Here is a 20,153-nt window from a genome sequence, read left to right on the forward strand (position 1 = left end):
TCCCATATCGCTCTGTTCAAAGCCACCAAACTGAAGTCCAGTTAAAATTATTGTTTTTATTCATGGAGTTTAGTGGCTTCAAGCAGAGCAATATTAAAGCTGTTTTCTGATCTAACAGAAAGGCCTAACATTGTCGGAATCCTTTCCATAACACTGATAGACACTTATAATTACACTTTGAACTTGTCAGTAGCAAAACAAGGCGTGTTCGCTAACTTATCTAAAAGCAACAGTACAGTGGTAACAGTTGGCTGAGATGTCAGTTATTATTGCTTCTTCTGCTAAGCTGTTACATGTTCAGGTGTCTGTTACTTAAGGTGTGAAAAAATACATGTCGTCCAAAATGGGGGAAAAAGTCATAGTATAGCATGTCATCCAAATTGTGAAAAAAAAGTCATACTATAGAATGTCTTCCAAAATGTGGGAAAAAAAAGTAATAGTATAGCATGTTGTCCGAAATATTTAAAAAAGTCAAACAATAGCATGTCGTCCAAAATATGAACAAAAGTCATAATATAGCATGTCGTCCGAAATATTAAAAAAAAGTCATACTATAGGATGACCTCCAAAATATGAAAAAAAGTCATACTATAGCACGTCTTCCAAATTATGAAAAAAAAGTCACACTATAACACATCCAAAATATTACAAAAAAGTCTTACTATACGTCCAAAATATGAATAAAAAGTCATACTATAGCAAAATATGCTATTTGAGGTCATGATGCCAAGAGACTTTTTTGTACATCTTTGTGCGTTACACATGTCCACCGAGTTTCGTGCATGTAGGTGAAACTAGGTGCCGGGGCTGCAGTTTAAGGGGTGCTAGTGAGCCATTTGGCCACGCCCACTCGCGAAACCACTACAATATGGAAATGTTTCACCACGACTAATGCGGGTTCTACGTTTCATGAGTTTTTGAGTATGTTAAAGCCGCCAAAAAGGCGATTAAGCTTAAGGAATGAGAATAATAAGGAAGAAGAATTCCTTGAAGAACAATAGGGCTTTCGGACCATCCGGTGCCCGGGCCCTAATAAACAGCAAATAACAAGAGACAGAAGCGTTGATGGTGTTCATAAAAGGAGAATATATTTAACACGTTTTCTAGTCAATACTAGGTCAATGCTACATCCATCCATTATCTATACCCGCTTTATCTTGAACAGGGTCATTGGGGTTGAAATTCACCTTTTTTTTGGTAAGTGTTCACTTTCTTCTTTTGTAACCACCTTACAATGTTCCACATATTGGTCAGATGATAACATCTGAGCCAACTCCATTCACTGATGAAGATCATGATATGCACACAAACTATAAACAGCATTAGAAAACAAAAACTAATTAGATTAAGTTGTTTTCTTGTAGTAATCTTTATGAGCATGATATAAAATTCTGATCTGGAGATTTGGTGTAGTGGTGGTTACCTTCTGTTTACACTTGGATCAGGAATTCTGTGTTTAAGTCAAGCGGACATAGACAGGGTTTTCCCTATTGATGTGATACACTCCCTGGGGCCTAACTTAAAAGCCAAACTAAAGTAATGAAATCACTCAGTGTTGAGGATTCTGGCGTATCAAGGGCACCCATATACTCCAAAGATTTACCATTCATTTCTCTTGGAAAACATGGGAGTGGGGAACAAGAGAGCGAAAAAAGAGAGTGGGAGGTGAGGGAGAGCTCTGTCCAATGGAGCCAGGGTAAGAATTTATGGTCAGGAAGAGCGATGAATGTGTAATTTACGGTGCATACTCTCCCGTTCCCCCTGCCCTCCCCTTTGGTAATGAGAAACGGCTGTTTTGTTTTGGGGCCAATGCATGGTAGACCCCCTCCCTTCTGGCTATGACACACCATTAGTTTTTATTTCTGTCTCTGCCTTTACGACCCCTGCCCAGGCGCCAGCATTTGGCCAGTGATCGGGACCATCACACCATCTAAGCTCTTCCACCACCCAAGATGGCTTCCTGTAGCCTGAGCAAAACTTTACCGTAGCCACAGAGGGCTTTGAATTGGAGATGGATAACAACATACTCCCAGCAGAATTTATTTTTTCTCATAATGCTGGCGCCTTATGATTCTACTTAATTTACAATATTGTCAAAATATTTCCATTTGACCAGGAATGACCTTCCTCGCCATGTATTTGCTTCGTTTGGAAAACAAATTTATGATTACTGTTTTTAATTTTGGCTATCGAATCTATTGGTTATGTAACTGTCCTCGCCAAAAGTGATCGCTCAGATCTGAAAACAAGGCAACATAGCGATAGTTTGACAGGGCAGAAACAGAGCGGAGCAGCAAGACAGCTTGGTAACACAGCAACAGTTTAACCAGATAACTGCCATTTTAATTGGGGGCAAAAACAAAAAGCAAACCCACCCATGATGTGGATTATAATTTCCTCATTGCAAAGGAATATGATTGCAGTAACGTACAAGAGATCAAAGTAAAACCACAAAGTTGGTAAATTGTTATGGAAGTTTAGGATTTGGTTTTCCTGTTCCTCCTGAATAAGCTGGAGATTTTTTTTAAACCAGTCTGAGTTTGACTGATTGTGTTTCTTCTTTGCCAATGTTCCCAATGGGTAAAAGTAAGCATCCAAGTTCTAACAAACTATAATCAGTTCATTATTAACATTGTTAGTTGAGTTATCATTAGAGTTAGTCCTTATTTGTAAAATATGTCATTAATATTAAATGAGAAATATACAAGTATACACATGACTCTGCTATAGATTGTAAACAAGAAAATTGAAATAAAAAACAAAACAAAACGGAAGATAATTATATAGACAAAATTATTAAAACGCCATTTCAAAATCCAATTTGGTGGAAAATCAGTGCATGATTGAAATGTCATCGGCTTCATCTTAACTTTATTTAGGCTTTCACAGAATAAGCTATACATGTTGATACTAATACTTCTTACGTTTGATGATAAACACAGCTTGACATAGTCAGTAAAACGATCCATAGTATGAATGAATATTGTAGCATGTAACTTCTCCTGAAACCAATATCAAAACAAACAAACCCATGGAAAAGAAAAGTTTCGCTGTATCTGCGATGTCATGAAGCCAGCTTTTGGAGTATACATCTGTAAAATGCTATGATTGTTTTGAAATACGAGCAGTAGGAAACATTATAGTTGTGCAAAATCTTCAGACCCTGTTGCAAACATACTGATTACTGAACGGCTGTTGATTTGATGGCTTATATAGTCATTAGTGTCTTTTATTTACTGCATATTTGATATAGCATTTCCTCCCGCTTGTGTTCCAGACCTTTTTCCTTCTATCTATGAGACCAGTATTAACACATGTGCAAACATCAACACATATGTACGATCAACTAAGCTCCGTCGACAAACAACTCGAGTCCATGCAGGAATACACGTATAAAGTACACAAACACCCGGACTTCAGGTGGAGACAAACAGACGCACACACATACACACGCACATGCAACCTTGTACCATGCAAATACTCGTTTCTGTGCAGAGATATTTTCTGATACAAACATTGACATTTAATTCAACACAAACACTAAGCTATCGAATGGCAAAAAGTTCGTGTTAAGAGACCAGAGGAGGATGTGAGCAGTGATCCCAGTAATCCTCCTCTACATCTTTTCTTAGGCTTGCTTTGTATTAGATTCCCTCCTCAGAGTGATATATAGAAGACCTTCTGTCCTCAAAAACCACAAATGATTCCAGTGCCTTTCTTTTTGTTTCTTCCCTCAATAGGAAAGAAAGATACGAAGACTTAATGAGTAGTGATTCATTGTCTTTGCATCACGTAGAGCGACTGCTGAGAAAATCCATCTGCCACCTCTCACAAACAAGAATACAAATGAAGAACAGATTGTGATTAAAATCTGACAAACAAAATACATCATCAAGCAAAAAAAAAAAACCTTCATTCATTATCAAGCTTCCAGCTTGAATGTTGCGTTTGAAACACAGGATCTGTTCTTAGTTCAAGAGTGACATACTGTAGGGTGGGTTCATGACACAAACAAAGTCCACAAACCACAATCTTCAATGTGGTTTTGCTGTCCAACAGTGATCCCTTACGAACGAATATCAAGTCTTTCAGAGTACCACAAAGATACAAGTCTCCTCCAGATATGCGCACCTATTAAAAGGTTCAGGAAACCTTTTGTGTTGCAGCAATTCTCCAGTTCTCTTTGCATCTTCTACAATGCAGCATAGCAGCATTAATCCATTCCTTCATCGCGTCTCTGTGTCTGTGGCTGGTGCTGCCAGATGAGGCCATTGTCTCCGTTTTTCTCTCGGCCTCATCGGCAGGCGTTCGAGTTTAGGTGACAGAGCTGGTTGTGATGCTGGAAGCGGTGGTTGTCCTGCTCTGGCCTTTCCTCCGCTTCCCCCCTCCACCTCCCCCTCCACCTCCACCTCCTCCCCCACCTCCACCTCCTCCCCCACCTCCACCTCCACCTCCACCTCCTCCTCCTCCTCCTCTACTACCATCTTTGCCTTCTCGTCCTCGGCCACGTGCATTCTCCCTCTCTCTCTTGTTTGTATCATCTTGCCTGTCTCCCTTATTCTTCCTCTCTGAAATGAGAAAGCAGAGAAACTTGATTAATTAGGTTGTACTATTTCTCAAATAAAAGTCTTGTAAGGCTTATGTCATGTTGTATGTTGAAGTGATACTGCCTGGCTAAACCAAAGTAAAAACATTGATTCCTGAAGGCTGAGAGAAGATGATATGGGATGTGTGATGCATCAGAACTTGTGGTTGTGTGGTTTTTATTACCGGCAGAGTAAACATAAATCCTGCACATACAGGATATGTACAGCACAAGTGTGCAACAAGTAGCCAAAAACTAATAATCAAACCATATAGGACAAAATAATACATCTAAATATTTGGCTGCTAATTATTTTTGGCTGTGTTCACCGATTTGTCCACCACTGGACTAAAATATTGCAACAACATTTGGATTAATTGCTGTGAAATTGAGTACAGACAAGCCTCATTTCTCTGCCGATCTCCTGATTTTTACTGGCGTGTCACTGAGTTTCACATCTGTGTTTTTGAGTGAAATATCTTGACAACTACTTGAATTTGATACAGACACTTTTGTTCCCTGAAGGACAATTTGTGATCACATTGTTGATGCCTTTACTTTTCCTCTTGTACCAAAACAAATTTAAATTGTCTAATACTTTGGTTTATGACCAACTATCTGAATTGCCTCAGCTGTACTGTCTTGCTAAATATTAGTATGCTAAACATCATCATGTATTTTCAAAGCATGCTAGCAGGCCAATGTTAGCACTTAGCTCAAAGCACTGCTGTATCTAAGTGCACCCTCACACAGGTGCCATCCAAGGCTGCAGACTCTTAGTCAGTTTAATTGTCTATTTCAGCAGCCTCTCACTCCCTTATTCCACTTGACACACTTACAAGCCCCGCTCACCTCTCTGTAAGTACTCTTGCATTACAATTCACACCTGTCACACACTTTAAGAGTATAATTGCTCTCTAAATACAAACATCCATCACTGTGTGCCTAATGTCCACACATAATCTGTTCATTGACGGGAAGGGACCTGCTGATGATTTTAAATTGCAGCACATGTACGGACTGTAAGAGCTCTGAGGACAGTGAAGTAACAATTTTCCGTCACATTAATCACCTTAAAATCCCTTGTGGCATAATGAGTTAAACATTGTCAAGGGGCCAATAATGGCCATTAACAGCGAGAAGAGCTGTCACAAAGTGGAAATGGACATTATGTCCGGAGTGACGTGGCTGTTGTTTAGGCAGCACTAAAAAGTGTTTGATTTTGTATATTTGAGAAAGGGCAGTTACGCCGGAGGTTGTTTGTTATGAGCTTGTCCATTGAGACTCTGCACATGCTGAAAACTGAGTGAACACACGCCAAGAACTGGACAGTTTTCATGCACAGCTGACAACAGGAGAGCTTATGGCGCCACCATGTTTGTCTACTGCATTGCAGTAATACGCTCTATGTTTATCTCCCTACCATCATTTTTTAACTCGTACAAACTGGTGTTTTTTGGGGGGGGTTTAAGTGCAAACTACAGGAAAACAGCCCAAAGGTATAACATTTCACAAACTTCTGCAAAAGCATGTTTCTACAAAGCCAGTGAAAATCATTATGCGCTGATAAAGTAGATCTGGTGTAGTTGAATGTGGACAGACCAAACACAATAATATTTATTTACCGCTGGCCCATGCAGAATCCCAGTTGCTTTACTCTCAACTGAAAGCTATAAGGCTCAGTCCCACACAGTAGTGCACAAACTGGAATAACACATCTTTTTTGCGAGCCATTAGTGCCAGAATCATGAAAACATAACTGAAACCTCATTTGTTTAGTTGGCTCAAATTATAGATTCTGTCCTATCCGGTGTGCTCATCATTTATGTCTTGCATCAATAAACATATTTCCGAGCTTTTATAACAGCTACTCAAACAAACACTTAATATTGAGCAGTAATAGTTTCAATTTAAATCAATGAGGCATAGTGAACGAGAGTGGAGTCTGAGTGAAATAAGGGTCCTCAAACACACTCTGCAGCATCTGAGCTGATGTGCTTACTGTGTTAGGATTTAATTACTTCTCTAACAAATCACTAATGGAGCCAAGAGAGGGGGACTCCATCAGTTTATGACAGCCCTGATTGCACCTCCTCTCCATCCAAGCTAAACAATTTTGTCTGACAAATTAAATAACGCATCCAGAAAATTCTGTTTTCGCGTGAGACCTTTTTGTGGAGCGTCAGGAAAAGGGGGAAAAAATTTGCAGCCAAATCAACACAAAGCGTGAGATCTGCAGACCACTAAATCACTGATGTTATACAAGGTCTGCCCCCTGTGTTTTATATAGCTAGCCTGCCAGCCAACTCCCACAGATGAATCCACAGCTGCACTTTTTTTGCACAGTTTACCCACATGAACTACATTCAACGGAGTCATGGTACTATCAGCCATGAATTACCTCACAGAGGAAAATTCATTCCTATGCATGTTGGGAGCAACATGCATCTTATTTCCATTCAAGTTCAAGTATTTAGCAGCAGAATGGAGGAAAAATAGAACTCAAAGTCTTCCTAACGTCAACAGTCGACCATTTTACAGCCCACAAAGTTCTATGACACATCACTTATAAGACAAAACCTCACATATCATCCTTGCTTTTCTGATAAGACCTACCTTTGCTCCAAGTTAAGAAATTTGGCAGTCAACATAGCAGTTCTTATAGAGCAGTTTATAATATTTGACTGTTAATTATTCTTCAGAATCCAAGGCTGAAATATTTTCCAGGATGCAGGTGTCAGACCGAGTAAGTTTGCTTCTCGTTTCTCAAATTGTGCTGTCACAGCCTGTCCGCTGACGAGCCCGCTTCTCGCCAAGCACTTAGAGGCCACGCCAGCCTCTTTCCCTCCAGACATGACCACAGATCTACAGGGACCAGCATCAGATCGCGTTGTGTTCTTCACACTTAGAGCCTTGAATGAACTTTCCAAGAGGAGAGGATGATCCTGGAATATGCAAGCCGTTACCATGTTTACTCGTATATATCGAGGCATGTCATCTGTAACATTGCAACATCTGTACGGTCGCCAACACTGCAAATATTGTTATGCAATGTTGCTGCTGTGCTTGAAATCCCTTAAGCGTGCCATTATTCAATAAAAACTTTAAATACTGCTCATTTACAGTTTTCTTCCTCCTTGTAAATAAAGTTCAATTTCTAGCTCTGGTGAAAATTGCCACATTAAGTAAATCACATTAATATATGGGGGCATTTAGATACAAAGAAATTCACTAAAGAGTCTTCATTAGTAAAAAGCTCAATGCAGTTAAAAAGGACAAACCTATAAATAAAAAGGGTTTAACTGCTCCATTCTTATTAGTGGATTTTGTAAGGGATATCATTTGAGCACTGTTGTAGAAAAAGTCAGATTTCTTTGCCTCACTGTTAAAGACCAATTATTTAAAATGAAAATAACCAGGATCCTTGCTGTTTTTGTAGCACTTTTCATTTAATACACTGTCAACCAATTGGCCAGATCCCTCATTTAATAGCCTTAGCTGCAAATGATGCCAGGAGTGCCTAATAAGCTGTTATGAAAGTTGATAATGGCCACTGACTGGCAAGAATGACTGTTAACCTGCTGGAGAGAAAGCTGCTGTGTGGATGAAAAAAGCCCGAGCAAATATGTCAGGGTCGTGTAAACCTGCCGCTTCAACGGTCTTCAGAACAAATAGCTCTCTCCAGCTCTGATCCCGGTCCAGCTTTGCAGTGCGTAATGTCCGCCCTTCATCTGCTTGGCTCGTACATTAAGTTTTTTGTTTACATGCTGAACAGTCAAGAGATTCTGTATCCTTCTGTGCGCTTTGCCAAACCAAACCCAATCAACACGTTGCGGGTCACATACACACTGGCGTGACTTCAGGCCTTTGAATATTGAGTAATGGTTCCATCCATCATCATATTAACTGTGGAGGCTTTTCATGAAACGCATGCAATTTATTGCCTGCTCATCTGTTATCCGAGTGCTGTCATCAGATCACAAAGCTGACACTAGCTGTACTTTTTTAATTAGAAACTAAATATAATTTCTTCTTCAGTGTATATGTTTTCTGTACGTGTATTTGTCTTACCTCTGACACAAGGCGTCTTGGTCACGACACACTTCCTCCTCTCTGTCTCTTGAGTGCAGGTCTGTGAGGGTACAAAAGCAGGCGAGGTGTCCAGACTGTGAACCTGCGGAAGGGGCACACGAACCCGGGACTGGGAGCCTTTTTTAAATCCACATGTTTTGTTCTTCTTCATACAAGAACCCCATTGGCTCCACTCACCCAGTTCACACTCTGAAGCACGCTGACCTGGGACACAAAAAAAATTATACACAATTAAGGTAGTCAGGGAACAGTCTGCAGCTCCAAAATTTTAAATTTTCTTCATAGCCACTCTGTCTGCTTTATACAACTCAGGACAATGACTTATAGTCATTTAAAAATCTGAACATTTTAATTTTGTAGGAGAGAAGAATACATTGGGAAAATCGCTGGGAACATGAAAATGTACTGCACTGTATAGCCCTTGAGTATAGTGTGCATATGACAAAGTCTAGTTTTTTGGGTTTATTATCCATCCATCCATCATCTATACCTGCTTGATCCTGAACAGGGTCACAGGGGGGCCGGAGCCTATCCTGTCAGAAGGCAGGGTACACCCTGGACAGGTCGCCAGTCCATCACAGGACCAACAAATAGAGACAGCCGGAAACAAAGACCTTTCACGCTCCCATTCACACCTAAGGGCAATTTTTGTAGAATCACCAATTAACCTGAGATGCATGTTTTTGGAGGGTGGGAGGACACCAGAGTACCCAGAGAGAACCCATGCAGGCACAGGGAGAACATGCAAACTCCACACAAAAAGGCCCGGGCCCAGATTCGAACCCAGAACCTTTTGACTGAGGTGACAATGCTAACCACTGCACATACACTTGCCAGTCCACTAGAGGGTAGTGTGTCAATGTCACGTTTTGCCTCACTGAGGTGTGAAAAAAAGCACAAGTATAACCGTGGTTGAAGAAGGAGGGCATGTGATAGAGGTCATATGACAAAGAACAAAGAGGGATACAGTCCGCAACTCAGAAATTGTATTTAATTTGAATTACTAACAATTCACATTACTACTATGTTATCTACAATAAAATCACTTATTTTAACCCAAATTAATAATTTATTTCCTAAATCTAACCAAGTCGTTTTTGAGACCAAATGTAGGACACCTTGCTGAAGTAAGACATGACACTGACATGGTTTTGTGCAGTAGACTGACAGGTGTATTACATGCTTTGTGATACCGGGTTGTTCTATGTGGATGTGTAGGCTCAACTATAAGGAACATCGTGATGCCAAAAGGTCAGGTTTTCAGGTCTTTGAAGCCCTGTGCAAAGATGCCTGGAGAGACATTTCAATGTTAATACTGTCACTTCTAACTGATGACAGAATGATCAGCACCAGAAAAATAAGAACAGAAAGCAAAGCGCAAGTGTTGGTATTAATAAGTATGGTTTATATGTTACATGTTGCTTTCAGTGATGCTGTGTTTAAGTTTTGAAGTTGGTAAACAATGGAAGGTTAAAGGTCACTCACCGACACACTCCATGGTCTCATTGGCAGTGCGTTGGCCTGGAGGGCAGCTGACATAACATCTCCCACTGTGTGAATACAAGCCCTCCTTACATTTTGTGCAAAAATTGCGATTGAAACACGCTTCACAATTGTCTATTTTACATTCTGAAAAACACAGGGGAGACAAAAAGAGAGGATCAAATAGAGATAATTTCAGTTTAAAGTCACATTGAGTCTGAGGATGATGAGTGTTAATTTTATTGCTTTCAAATTTGTTTATTTTTTCTTCGAGAAAATTTCTGATGGAAACAGAAATAAGTATTAATTGAATATTAATTGTTCTCATTCACAGTTCTCAAGAGAAAGTACAAGAGGAACTTGAATTTTATTTCCTCTGAGAGATTTATTAGTGATTAAACAATAGATATATTTGAGGGGAATAAAACTCTTCTCTTAAAAACATATGGACCACAGGCTTTCTGTTTTTTTTTGGAAAGCCGGTGTGAATGAGTACAGCCAGAAGTCTATTGCTTCAGAGGACTTCTCAAGGTGGGTTTCTCCACATCGCTGACTCATTAAAATCTCTGACTCAAACAACAAACTTCTTGTAATTTAGATAATTACAAACACAAGAGGATAAAACCCAGTCATTGTAAAGGACTTGCAAAAGCTTCATCATTAAAGACACTTCCTTATTCTAGACAATTCATTTCATCAAACAAAAACAGTGGAGACAGATGGAAATCTCTAAATATCTGTCTGTATTTCTATATATGGAATTTATTCAGATCTAGACTGTCTGTATTCATGTCTGTTAAACTTAAGAATTTGTACTGCATTGCTGGTCTGATGCCAAGGTTAGAAATGATCTAACACTGACTCCCTCAGTGAAATCTTAATGTTCTTGCCTCCTGCTCCCAATTACTATTTTTAAGCCCTTGACAGCTAAATTTGACAGCACTGACATTTGTAGCCCTATAATGTAAGACAAATGTTATATTAACAAGAGACTCTGGGATGACATGTATAAAGTCAGATGATTAGATAATAATACAGGTTAGCCACTGGGGGCCTCCAAAAAGAATGTGTTGAGAAAATAAGCCCACTGTACAAAAAAACAATGACAGTGAAAGGATGCTGCATTTAAAATAACAATAATTCCAGTAGTATCACTTGTACAGATGCAACAAACTTTATATGGAAAATAAGATTACTCTATTAAGTATAATCTTTATTGTAAATGCAAATTAAAAAACGGAATCTATGAAAATATATTACCGATAAAGCTTTTGAAATCTCTTTATCTGAAATATTAAAACTTGAAAATGTTGCATGACCAAAACAGGGTAATGAGTTTTATCCTCATTAAGCTTATGCAGACATGGATTATCCAACAGACACTGTGTGGTGTATTAAACATGTGGAAATAATGACAGTCATTATACATCTTGTAAAATAATCTGGAGACCATGTATACAAGCCGTATATGACACCATAAAGAAGTATCATAATAAAATATGTGTCAAACAGAAAGCATAACAAACATGGATTGTGGCCTGGCATGAACCCTTGAGGCCAAATAAAAAACACAGACATCCTCCCAAAAGCAGACAAACAACACTGTATTAGAAATGTTTTTGTCGGGATTTTTGTTCCAATCCTGTTTTCTGCCCACACATAAGGGGAAACAGACAACGTACGGAGTTGCTGGCACTCCTCGCCTACAAGTACAGGAACAGTGCTACCAGATCCAGCAAAGTCAGTCTGGTAAGTATTGTGGCCACCCTTTTGCCCACTTTCCAAATGAGCCAAACTTGCCCATAACTACAATGAACACAGTTTCAGTTACAAATTGTACTCACATTTAGTAAATATTTTTCTGTATTTGGTAATTTTGTGCGTCTTGTTACTGGAATAAGAAGCAGCAAACAAAAAGATTTCATCATCATCAAGTATTTTTTTATATTTACTTATTGTTGGCCATTTGCCTCTTGTTAGTGCGCATTCAGTAATAGGGGGGTGCATCTTATTCACTCACGAGTAAGTGATCTATGTAAAGATGAGAATAATTTAGATCTTTGTTATACTAAAAAAGTGGCAAAGAAAAGTTAAAATATTCAAATAAGATACACAAGATAAAAAAAAAAATGAGCAGGAGCACCCCTGTACTTCTAAATACCCCCATGTTGTACATAAACAGGAGAGGATGAGTCAAAGATAAACAGATTACTTCCAAAGGCTGGATTTGACACCAGCTGTGTTGAGTTTTACAGAGTAAAGAGTTAGCTGGAGCCTTCATGTATCTGGAAGATTTCTCCACATTCGTATTTACAAATGTAATGTGCCCTCTCACATCCCGCTCACGTTAAGAGCCTACAACACAAAGTCAAACTCACGGGTGCATCGGTTATTTCCTTCTGGGTTCCTCATGCCAAAGTATCCCATGGGGCAGGAGGCGAGGCACACGCCTATCTGACGGATGTCATTGCGCTCCAGGAAGATGAAGAGCTTGGGCTTACATTTAATGCAGCCGTTATACTCAGAGCATCGGTCACAGCCTTTGGGGCAGGATGGTGGCCCCTCAGTACTAACTGTGGAGACATAAGGTAAACAGAGAGAAAAGAACAGCCACGTTGAGGTAGGTAACAGAACAGCATGGTGTACCATCATGTAAAAAGATGAATTGTTTCCAGCCACACATGAATTTTAATGACGAAATTCGGCCTGAGAACAACATCGGGGAAGTGCAATATTTCGCTGGCGTCCACACAGATAGTAATAAACATGCCAGCACTTTAACATTCCAACAAACAGGGGTTAAAGCTTGCAGCTTAATCTAAGGGAGGGCCCGGCCAAACATCTTTGTTTGAAAAGTTACTCACTGTTTACTTCAAACTGCTTGCCGGAGATCCTTAACAGATTTTCATTTGGAGAAACCCGGGTAATTGGGGCTGACACTCAACCAAGAGCCAGTAACTAACACTGGAGTCAGTCAGAAACGGTCTTGGCATAAGAGCACCGCGGTAGTGACAGACGTGAATACTGTATGTGCTTTAATCTTAGTGGTACCAACCAGCAAGTATCCCCTGTCCGAAACTACACTACAAATGCACTCTCACATTTAATCTCAGTCTCAGACATGAATCTTGTTGCTTTAAAAGGCAAAGATACACAACCAGAAATCAAGATCATTTCGAGGAAAAGTGTGTTAAAGTGCACATTCTTTTTCTGAAAACCATTCAGCGTCAAAACAACAGTTGTCCGAGTTGATTTAGAGTCCTGTACTACGTCCTGTACTATGTCAGCTCTAAATATACATACAGCAATCAATCTGCCGTCTAGCCTCCCAGAAATCAGATGGAGAAAGTGTTAAAAGGGTTCTTTTTTTCCACAAACAGAACTCCACGTCTGAGTCACGGCAGCCAGCAACTATTACAACCAGGTCTCATTGCTCTCTACCACTAATAACGTTAAAAGTAATAATTGTCCTAGGTAATCATTTGCAACCGAAGGAGTATATAAATCCACAAATGTGATTAAATGTGATGGTATAAAGTGTTTTTGACAGGTGGTGTATTGTAAAATGAGAGAGCTTGCAGTGTTTAAAGCACAAGGAGTAATGTGTTACAATGTCTACTCGCTTCTCCGATGTTTCCAGTTTAATGTTTGCATGATGCTAAATTAATTCAGAGAGGGAACACAGAAAGCCCACAGGGAAGAAAACAAGCCGTACTGTTCTCAGCTATTTGCCCACCAGGAGGGACGTTTAACAAAAATCTCTGAAAAAGCTGTAAATCAAATGTTAAATTACAAATATCATCTACATCTGAAGGGGGAAACGCCTCAACCGCCTGTGACAGGATAGAGGGCACTCACACAGGACTGGTGAGTGAGCCCAATCCTTCTGTCTTCATTACAGTGCCAAAAGATGAACTGTGACAGCATCACTGTGCATGTAGGCCTATATGTGAATGTACTGTACACTGTATTCAGTTCCTGAGACACAAACAACAGCTTTTACTTCCCAGTATGTGTGATTTTAAGAACGCCACATCTGCTGCTGTGGCCAGTCATGGTATTAAATTAATTCTGGTTCAGCGAGGTTGGGGTGAGCTTGGCATTGGCTGAAAGCTCCTCGTGTGTAAAAGAAAAATTATTTAAAAGCTGACACTAACACCAGCGCTGAGGCTCTGGGGCTACTCAGAGTATACTCATAGTCGACGTGAGGTCAGAAAAATGCTTACAACAATATCGGCAGCACGGTCCAATTGAAAGCTTAGAACTGTCAGGTACTCACTCCATTATGTGCCCACACAGCCAGACACGAAAAGAGCGATGGCTTTAAGAATGAATCCATCAAAAAGCCCTCTATAAACAACTCTAATGCCCATAAAAGTTTTACATAAACTGAGAGAGGGATGATCTTAAAAAGAGGAAGAAAGATGAGCCGTTCCAGGGAAACACTGAACCTAACACAACCCGCCTAGGAAAAACAAATAGGAATGATGAGAAAATAAACAAAATGTTATCTTTACTTTGCTGGTTCAATGTTTATAAGACATCCACCACAGTGACTCAGACCACAGAACGAAAAGCAGCAGTGCTGCAGTGGAAGAAAAACAAGAGATCAAAACAAACTGACAAAGTGAGAACTCACCGCGTCTCTGCCTTCTCGCCTTGGAGAGCTTGAGAACATCGCTGTGACCCATGGAGCCGAGAAAGACCATTGCCAGCGCCACCAGTCCCAGCTGCATAGTCCCTGCTGCCTTCCAGGCTATGCAGGGTCCCCCCCTGCAACCGGATGGATCAGGTGGGGGGGTCCCCCTTCCTCTGTGGGACAGGTGGATCCCTCTGCTGCTGGCGCTGATGATCCCTCCTCTCTCCCGCAGCACTGCTCTCCTTCTCTGTCTGTCCCTCCCCCCAGTCTCTCTGTATCTTTCACTCAAACAAGCCCGAGGCACAACAAGCCATCACGCTGGTGGTGGTACTGGAGCAAACAGAGCAGGGGCTGTAGGATGGAGGGAGGGGGGGTGTCATAGGATGAAGAGGAGGAGAGTGTTCAACATCTAGTGGGTCAACCCATGAAGCTTGTGGTGAGCTGGCAGGGGAGCACAGATTGAATGGCTGTTTGATGCAGGTTTGCTGTCAGTAAGTGCTCACAGGCATGTTTCCTGTTAGAGGAAGCTTTAAAATAAGGGCTCGCCAATTGACAAAAGATGGATGCAAGTTTTTGACTATGTGTGACTACACATTTGCTTGTAGCAGGACCTGCTGAGAAAAAAACGGGGCAGAGAAGACAAAAAAAAAAAAAAAATGGCAAGTTTACAAGCAGGAAAGATACAGATACTTTACAGATAAACTGTAAAGAAAACGGCAAAGGAATATTTTGACATTTTGTAGGCTTATTAGCTATCTTGCTGAAAGTTAGATGAGAAACTCTGTCAGGCTTTTCTAATAAATACAAAACTAAAGCCAGCAGCCCATTAGCCTAGAAGAAAGAGTGGAAAGAGTGGAAACAGAGAAAACAGCCTGCCTGGCTCTATCCAAAGGTGAAGTCTCATTAGCACATTATATCTTGTTTAATCGCTCCAAAAGTGTTGTGCATAAATGACAAATTGCAGTCTTTAGTGAGATTATGCCTGCACGTCACACTATTTATTAGCCAGGTGCTGTAACTCGCTGTAGTTTCTGCTAGTTGCCTAGCATCCTAATAGTTATGAAAAGACTACTGCGCCCAGCCAAGAAATATCCCCCAATTTAACCCCTCGTAAAACTACAAAAGTCCAGTGATTGTACATTTTTAGCTTCTCTTTTCTTCAGGCTTTATACAAAGAAAAGTTAACTGGCTGCTGGCGGTATCTTCATGTTTATAGTAGATATGAGAGTGGGATTCTTCTAAAGTCTCAGGAAGCAAGCAAATAAGCCAAAATTGTAGTTTGATATTTCCCAAAATATCAAACTATTGCTTTAATATGTTTTTCCAACAGTAAGAGAATAGCATCAGTGTGCTGTCAACACATCTGTGTACTCGAACCACATTAAACATTAGATTCTAAACTGATAAAACACAGTATTATTTGGCCTGCATTTATTTCAGTATGATGCATCAGAAGTCTCTGTGATCTGAAGAACTAAAATCATGATCGGCTAAACAATTGATCATTCGTGCAACAAAGAAACCAAACACCACAAACACTTTGGGGGAATTGCATTTCAAGCTGTGTTTGTCCCTGGATGACAAACTGAGCAGGTTTACCCTTCGATAATACAGTGAAGTCAGCGCTCTCTGGGGAAATGCAACACACACTCCGACTGACTGAGGGCCTTTGTCATATTTGGTGCTAAGATCATTTTTAGATAGTGCCATGTGCTGCCTGTATTTACAGCTTTTGTGTGAAGAGGACACACAGAACATGTTAGTATCTAAGCAATGGGCGGTCCTCCCTCGCAGCTCAATATAGAAAAATAGGACCGTATTTGGCCGCTGAGTTGGTTGTGGCTCTGAATCACACAAAGGACAATGCCATTTGGTGTGTCTAAACATTCCAGCATGCGACATTACATTCTTTGCTAAAGTATAAATCAAAAGAGACAAAATCATTTCACAATATTTCTCTTAGCTGGACAATGAACCAAAATATTTTTAGCATCCACAATATGAGTTTAGCTTGACACGACAAAAAAAAAATAAAAAAATAAAAATACAATTCCCATAAATAACATTCTTCTTTTAATTTTATTTCAAACTTAAACACAAGTACCAGTGAATGCAGACTGATTCCCAGTGCGGATAATAATGACTAGAAACTGTACTGTGAAGCTGTACTCTATTTCAACAATGGAAGAAAAGAGAGTCACTCGGCACAAAACAGTCATATTATTGCAAAACAGTTTATTACTACTTCATTTCATGAGCTAGATGGAGTTTAGTAGCATCGCTCGTAAAGAGTGGCATCTGTCGAAGCCTTTTGATGTTTAATGAATCAAGAAAATTCATCAAATACACACGTAACCAAGCACAATTTCCTAATTATATACAAATACATTAAAAAAAAAAAAGAGAAAGAAAAATAAATTCCTTTTCTAAGCATTACAATTCAAAAGATTTGCTTCATACCTAAACTTAGGTCAGGGGTATTTGTATCCTCTCCTACATGACAAACTGTTCACACTCTCAAAGTTTATTTAGCTCTTAACGCTAACGACTCAGAATCTCACCGACACCTCTCGGCTAAAGTCATATTTACAGGAAAGATCCAAGAGTGTCTTTGGCAGCACCTGTTTGTTCCTTGAGAGAATGGTGATTGGAGAGCGAGACATGCTCTCTGGATCAGTCAGAAAATAACCTTTCCAGTACTAAGTAACTCAAGACATGTGCCAGAGACTCTTTCATAACCCAGCACTCCTACGACTGTGATACCTGCCAAAAGCCCACCTCAGCCCATCCATACGAGCTCTCACACAGCAGAGATAAGTGACAAGCAGAATCAGGCGGCAGAGTACAGCAATCAGAGAAAAGTTGTTGTTGTGTAGTCCATCTGCATTGTTTGTAATGCCCTATTTTAACTTGCCACATCATAAACAAGCAACTGTGGCACCTGTACATTTTAAAAGTTTTCTGTCTCTGCTCGTTCATCCATTTAACTGCGTGTCTTTCCCCACCAATAGCCACATTCAGCTGAGCCCAATGAAACTCAGCCCGGCTCATCAAATAGTCAGGAGATAAAATTGCCTCCTTTGTAAGTCCAAAGTTTGATCCATCAATTATTCAAATCCTGAAAGGGAGCTCCCACACTGGGAATTTATTGAACTCGAGAAGGTGCCACAACTCTGAGCTCAGAGTTACAAATGCCTGTCGGTGAACTTTAAGCCTGTAACTTAACCTCCTGGTATATTTAAGAGCTGAACAAAGATCACCTATATGTTTCGTGTGTGCCAAATAGACCTACTGAGAAGGCTATGGAAGGACTAGAATTGGAAATGTCTGACAAGTCTGAGACAAAGTAAGCAAAAAAAAAAGAAAAAAAGCAAAGAACAATGATTTTGTTTAAGTCATTATATATTTTACCTCACATGGGACCCTTTTACTGTTCTGCTGCAAAATTACACAAACCAAAAAAACCCTCTTCCATTCAAAATTAAATTATTCTTAAGTGGCATCTACTACATGGACACCAAAAGTAGAATTAGCGGTAAACTCTTGTTTTTAAATAAGTCATTTGGTTCCTAAAATGTGGCTGCTCGTGTGTGCCGGGTATAAAGCGACTACAATTTGTGGGTGATTTCACCCGGTCATAGTGCTCACTCGGTGCTAAATTTATTTTGATATTGGTAAAATCCCTGACGTGTACATGCAAACTATAAGCTCTACTAGCATGAGACAATTTCGCCCACCATGACAAATGGAAAGAGAGGAGCAGAAAACAGAAAAAAGGACGACCAAGCTTCACTATCATCCTGATACAGGTTCTCAACAACTTTCTATCCAAGTCTGTAAAATGATGAGTCTGTCCACATCATCTACAAGGAGTGTGGCCGGCTGCGCCAGGTGTTTGTCTATCCACCTCACTATTCTGGTAATCATTTCCTCTGCTCTGCAGCTTAAAGAGTTCACAGAGTGAGAGGTCAAATATGAAGCACTTGTAAGAACAAAGAAAAAAAAAACAGCTCTTCCTCCAATCAAAACACTTCCAAACTCTCTTTTTAAAAAAGTTTTCATGTAAGACTGAAGCCTGCACAGACGGAGGATTGATCCGGCACAGCTCAGTTGAGCACAGGTCAGCTTATCTTCAAAGGCTCACACACCGTCCTAGATTACAGCCATTTGCATTGCTCTTCCCTTCAGGGAGAAGGAAAATGAAGCACAGACCTCCACCTGTTCCCACTCCAGCATCTCTGCTGTCACCTCCACACTGTCCTGTTGTTATTTTTTCTAAATCTCTTCCTGCATGGTCTTCACTTTGAAACTGTGGAGGCTGACATTTACTCAGCTACCGAGGATGACTTGGAGGTAGTGTGGTGTAACAACGCGTGTAAGAGGAAAAACTCTACAATTCTAAAGTTCAATTCAGTTTTTATACAGAACTATTTCTTATTTCTCACTATCCTTGGTGTTAAATTATATATATAGATATATAGATATCTATATATATGTTTAAAAATGAATTTCTGGAAAGAAAACATTAAAATATTAATGATTGTAAAATAAAATTTAATAGACAGGTATAATTTATATCAACCTGACAAATAATAATAATAATAATAATAATAATAATAATAATAATAATAATAATAATAATGTCAATTATTTTTTTTAAACGAGAACGTTTAGTTTGTTTAGGGTGCAACAGAAAATAATTTTATAAAAAGTATAGACCCAAATCTGAGATGAAGCTTTCATGGACCACATTGGTTAACCCAATAGAATAAAATTTTGAAAAAAATTACAATGAACTCACCTGACCTGCACATCAGAGACGAATACAGCTGGTCATTGAACGGTCGGACCTCAGTTTCCTTTTTTATAAGGGAAAATCCGTTACTTGTTTGGTCACAAAGAACTCCTCCTACAGGATACCGCCATGCAACTTTTGTCTGTCATCATTTAAAAAGACATGATTTTTATGATCTGACTCAATTACGGGGTAACTCCCTATTTGGCTGCTTAAAGGATGCAACAGACAGAAAATGTGCAATGGATTTGAAATGAAGTCTTCCAACTAAGATGACATGCTAAAAAAAAAAAAAAAAAAAAAAAAAAAAGAAGAAAAAAAAAAAAAAAAGATATTCCGATGAAAAGGGTCACTGAGACTTTCCTTCGTCTTCTGAAGTCAGAGCGCGTGCTTGCACTGAAGCTCCCGCGAGGTGCTCTCTTTTATATCCACTTTAGAGCTCGAGCTGCATCCAACTCAGGCAAGTAGTTACAAAGCCGTGATATTTGCATCCAAACCCCAGCACTGCCAGCGGGTATTACAGGCCACGCCCCTTCAATTTTCACTGAGAGATGAAAAAC

At 39.8% G+C, this 20,153-nt stretch overlaps 1 protein-coding gene across 2 annotated transcripts; it reads right to left on the reverse strand.

The window, feature by feature from the left end:
• Window positions 1-1,129: 1,129 nt before the first annotated feature.
• rspo1 (R-spondin 1) lies at window positions 1,130-19,812 on the reverse strand. Of its 2 annotated transcripts, none has more exons than XM_069141929.1 (6): window positions 19,600-19,812; window positions 14,799-15,409; window positions 12,538-12,732; window positions 10,163-10,306; window positions 8,657-8,881; window positions 1,130-4,568 (listed from the first exon to the last, which is right to left on the reverse strand). In XM_069141929.1, exons 2-6 carry the CDS (start codon window positions 14,893-14,895, stop codon window positions 4,315-4,317), a joined length of 915 nt encoding a protein of 304 aa, XP_068998030.1. In that variant the 5' UTR covers window positions 14,896-15,409; window positions 19,600-19,812; the 3' UTR covers window positions 1,130-4,314. The 2 variants fall into 2 exon arrangements, with proteins under 2 accessions (XP_068998030.1, XP_068998038.1); XM_069141937.1 differs by having other exon boundaries at window positions 14,799-15,412.
• Between the last annotated feature and the right edge of the window lie 341 nt (window positions 19,813-20,153).

The sequence above is a fragment of the Embiotoca jacksoni genome, unplaced genomic scaffold (genome assembly GCF_022577435.1).
Source record: "Embiotoca jacksoni isolate LCO1_2020_lvr unplaced genomic scaffold, fEmbJac1.0.p SCAF_11, whole genome shotgun sequence".
Lineage (NCBI taxonomy): Eukaryota > Metazoa > Chordata > Actinopteri > Embiotocidae > Embiotoca > Embiotoca jacksoni.

Coding starts and splice junctions, on each gene's coding strand:
- rspo1 (XM_069141929.1), bottom strand. CDS start 14,895: ATGCAGCTGGGACTGGTGGCGCTGGCAATGGTCTTTCTCGGCTCCATG. Junction 12,733..14,798: donor GGCGAGAAGGCAGAGACGCG/GTGAGTTCTCAC, acceptor ATGTCTCCACAG/TTAGTACTGAGGGGCCACCA. Junction 4,569..8,656: donor CAAGACGCCTTGTGTCAGAG/GTAAGACAAATA, acceptor TTCTCATTTCAG/AGAGGAAGAATAAGGGAGAC.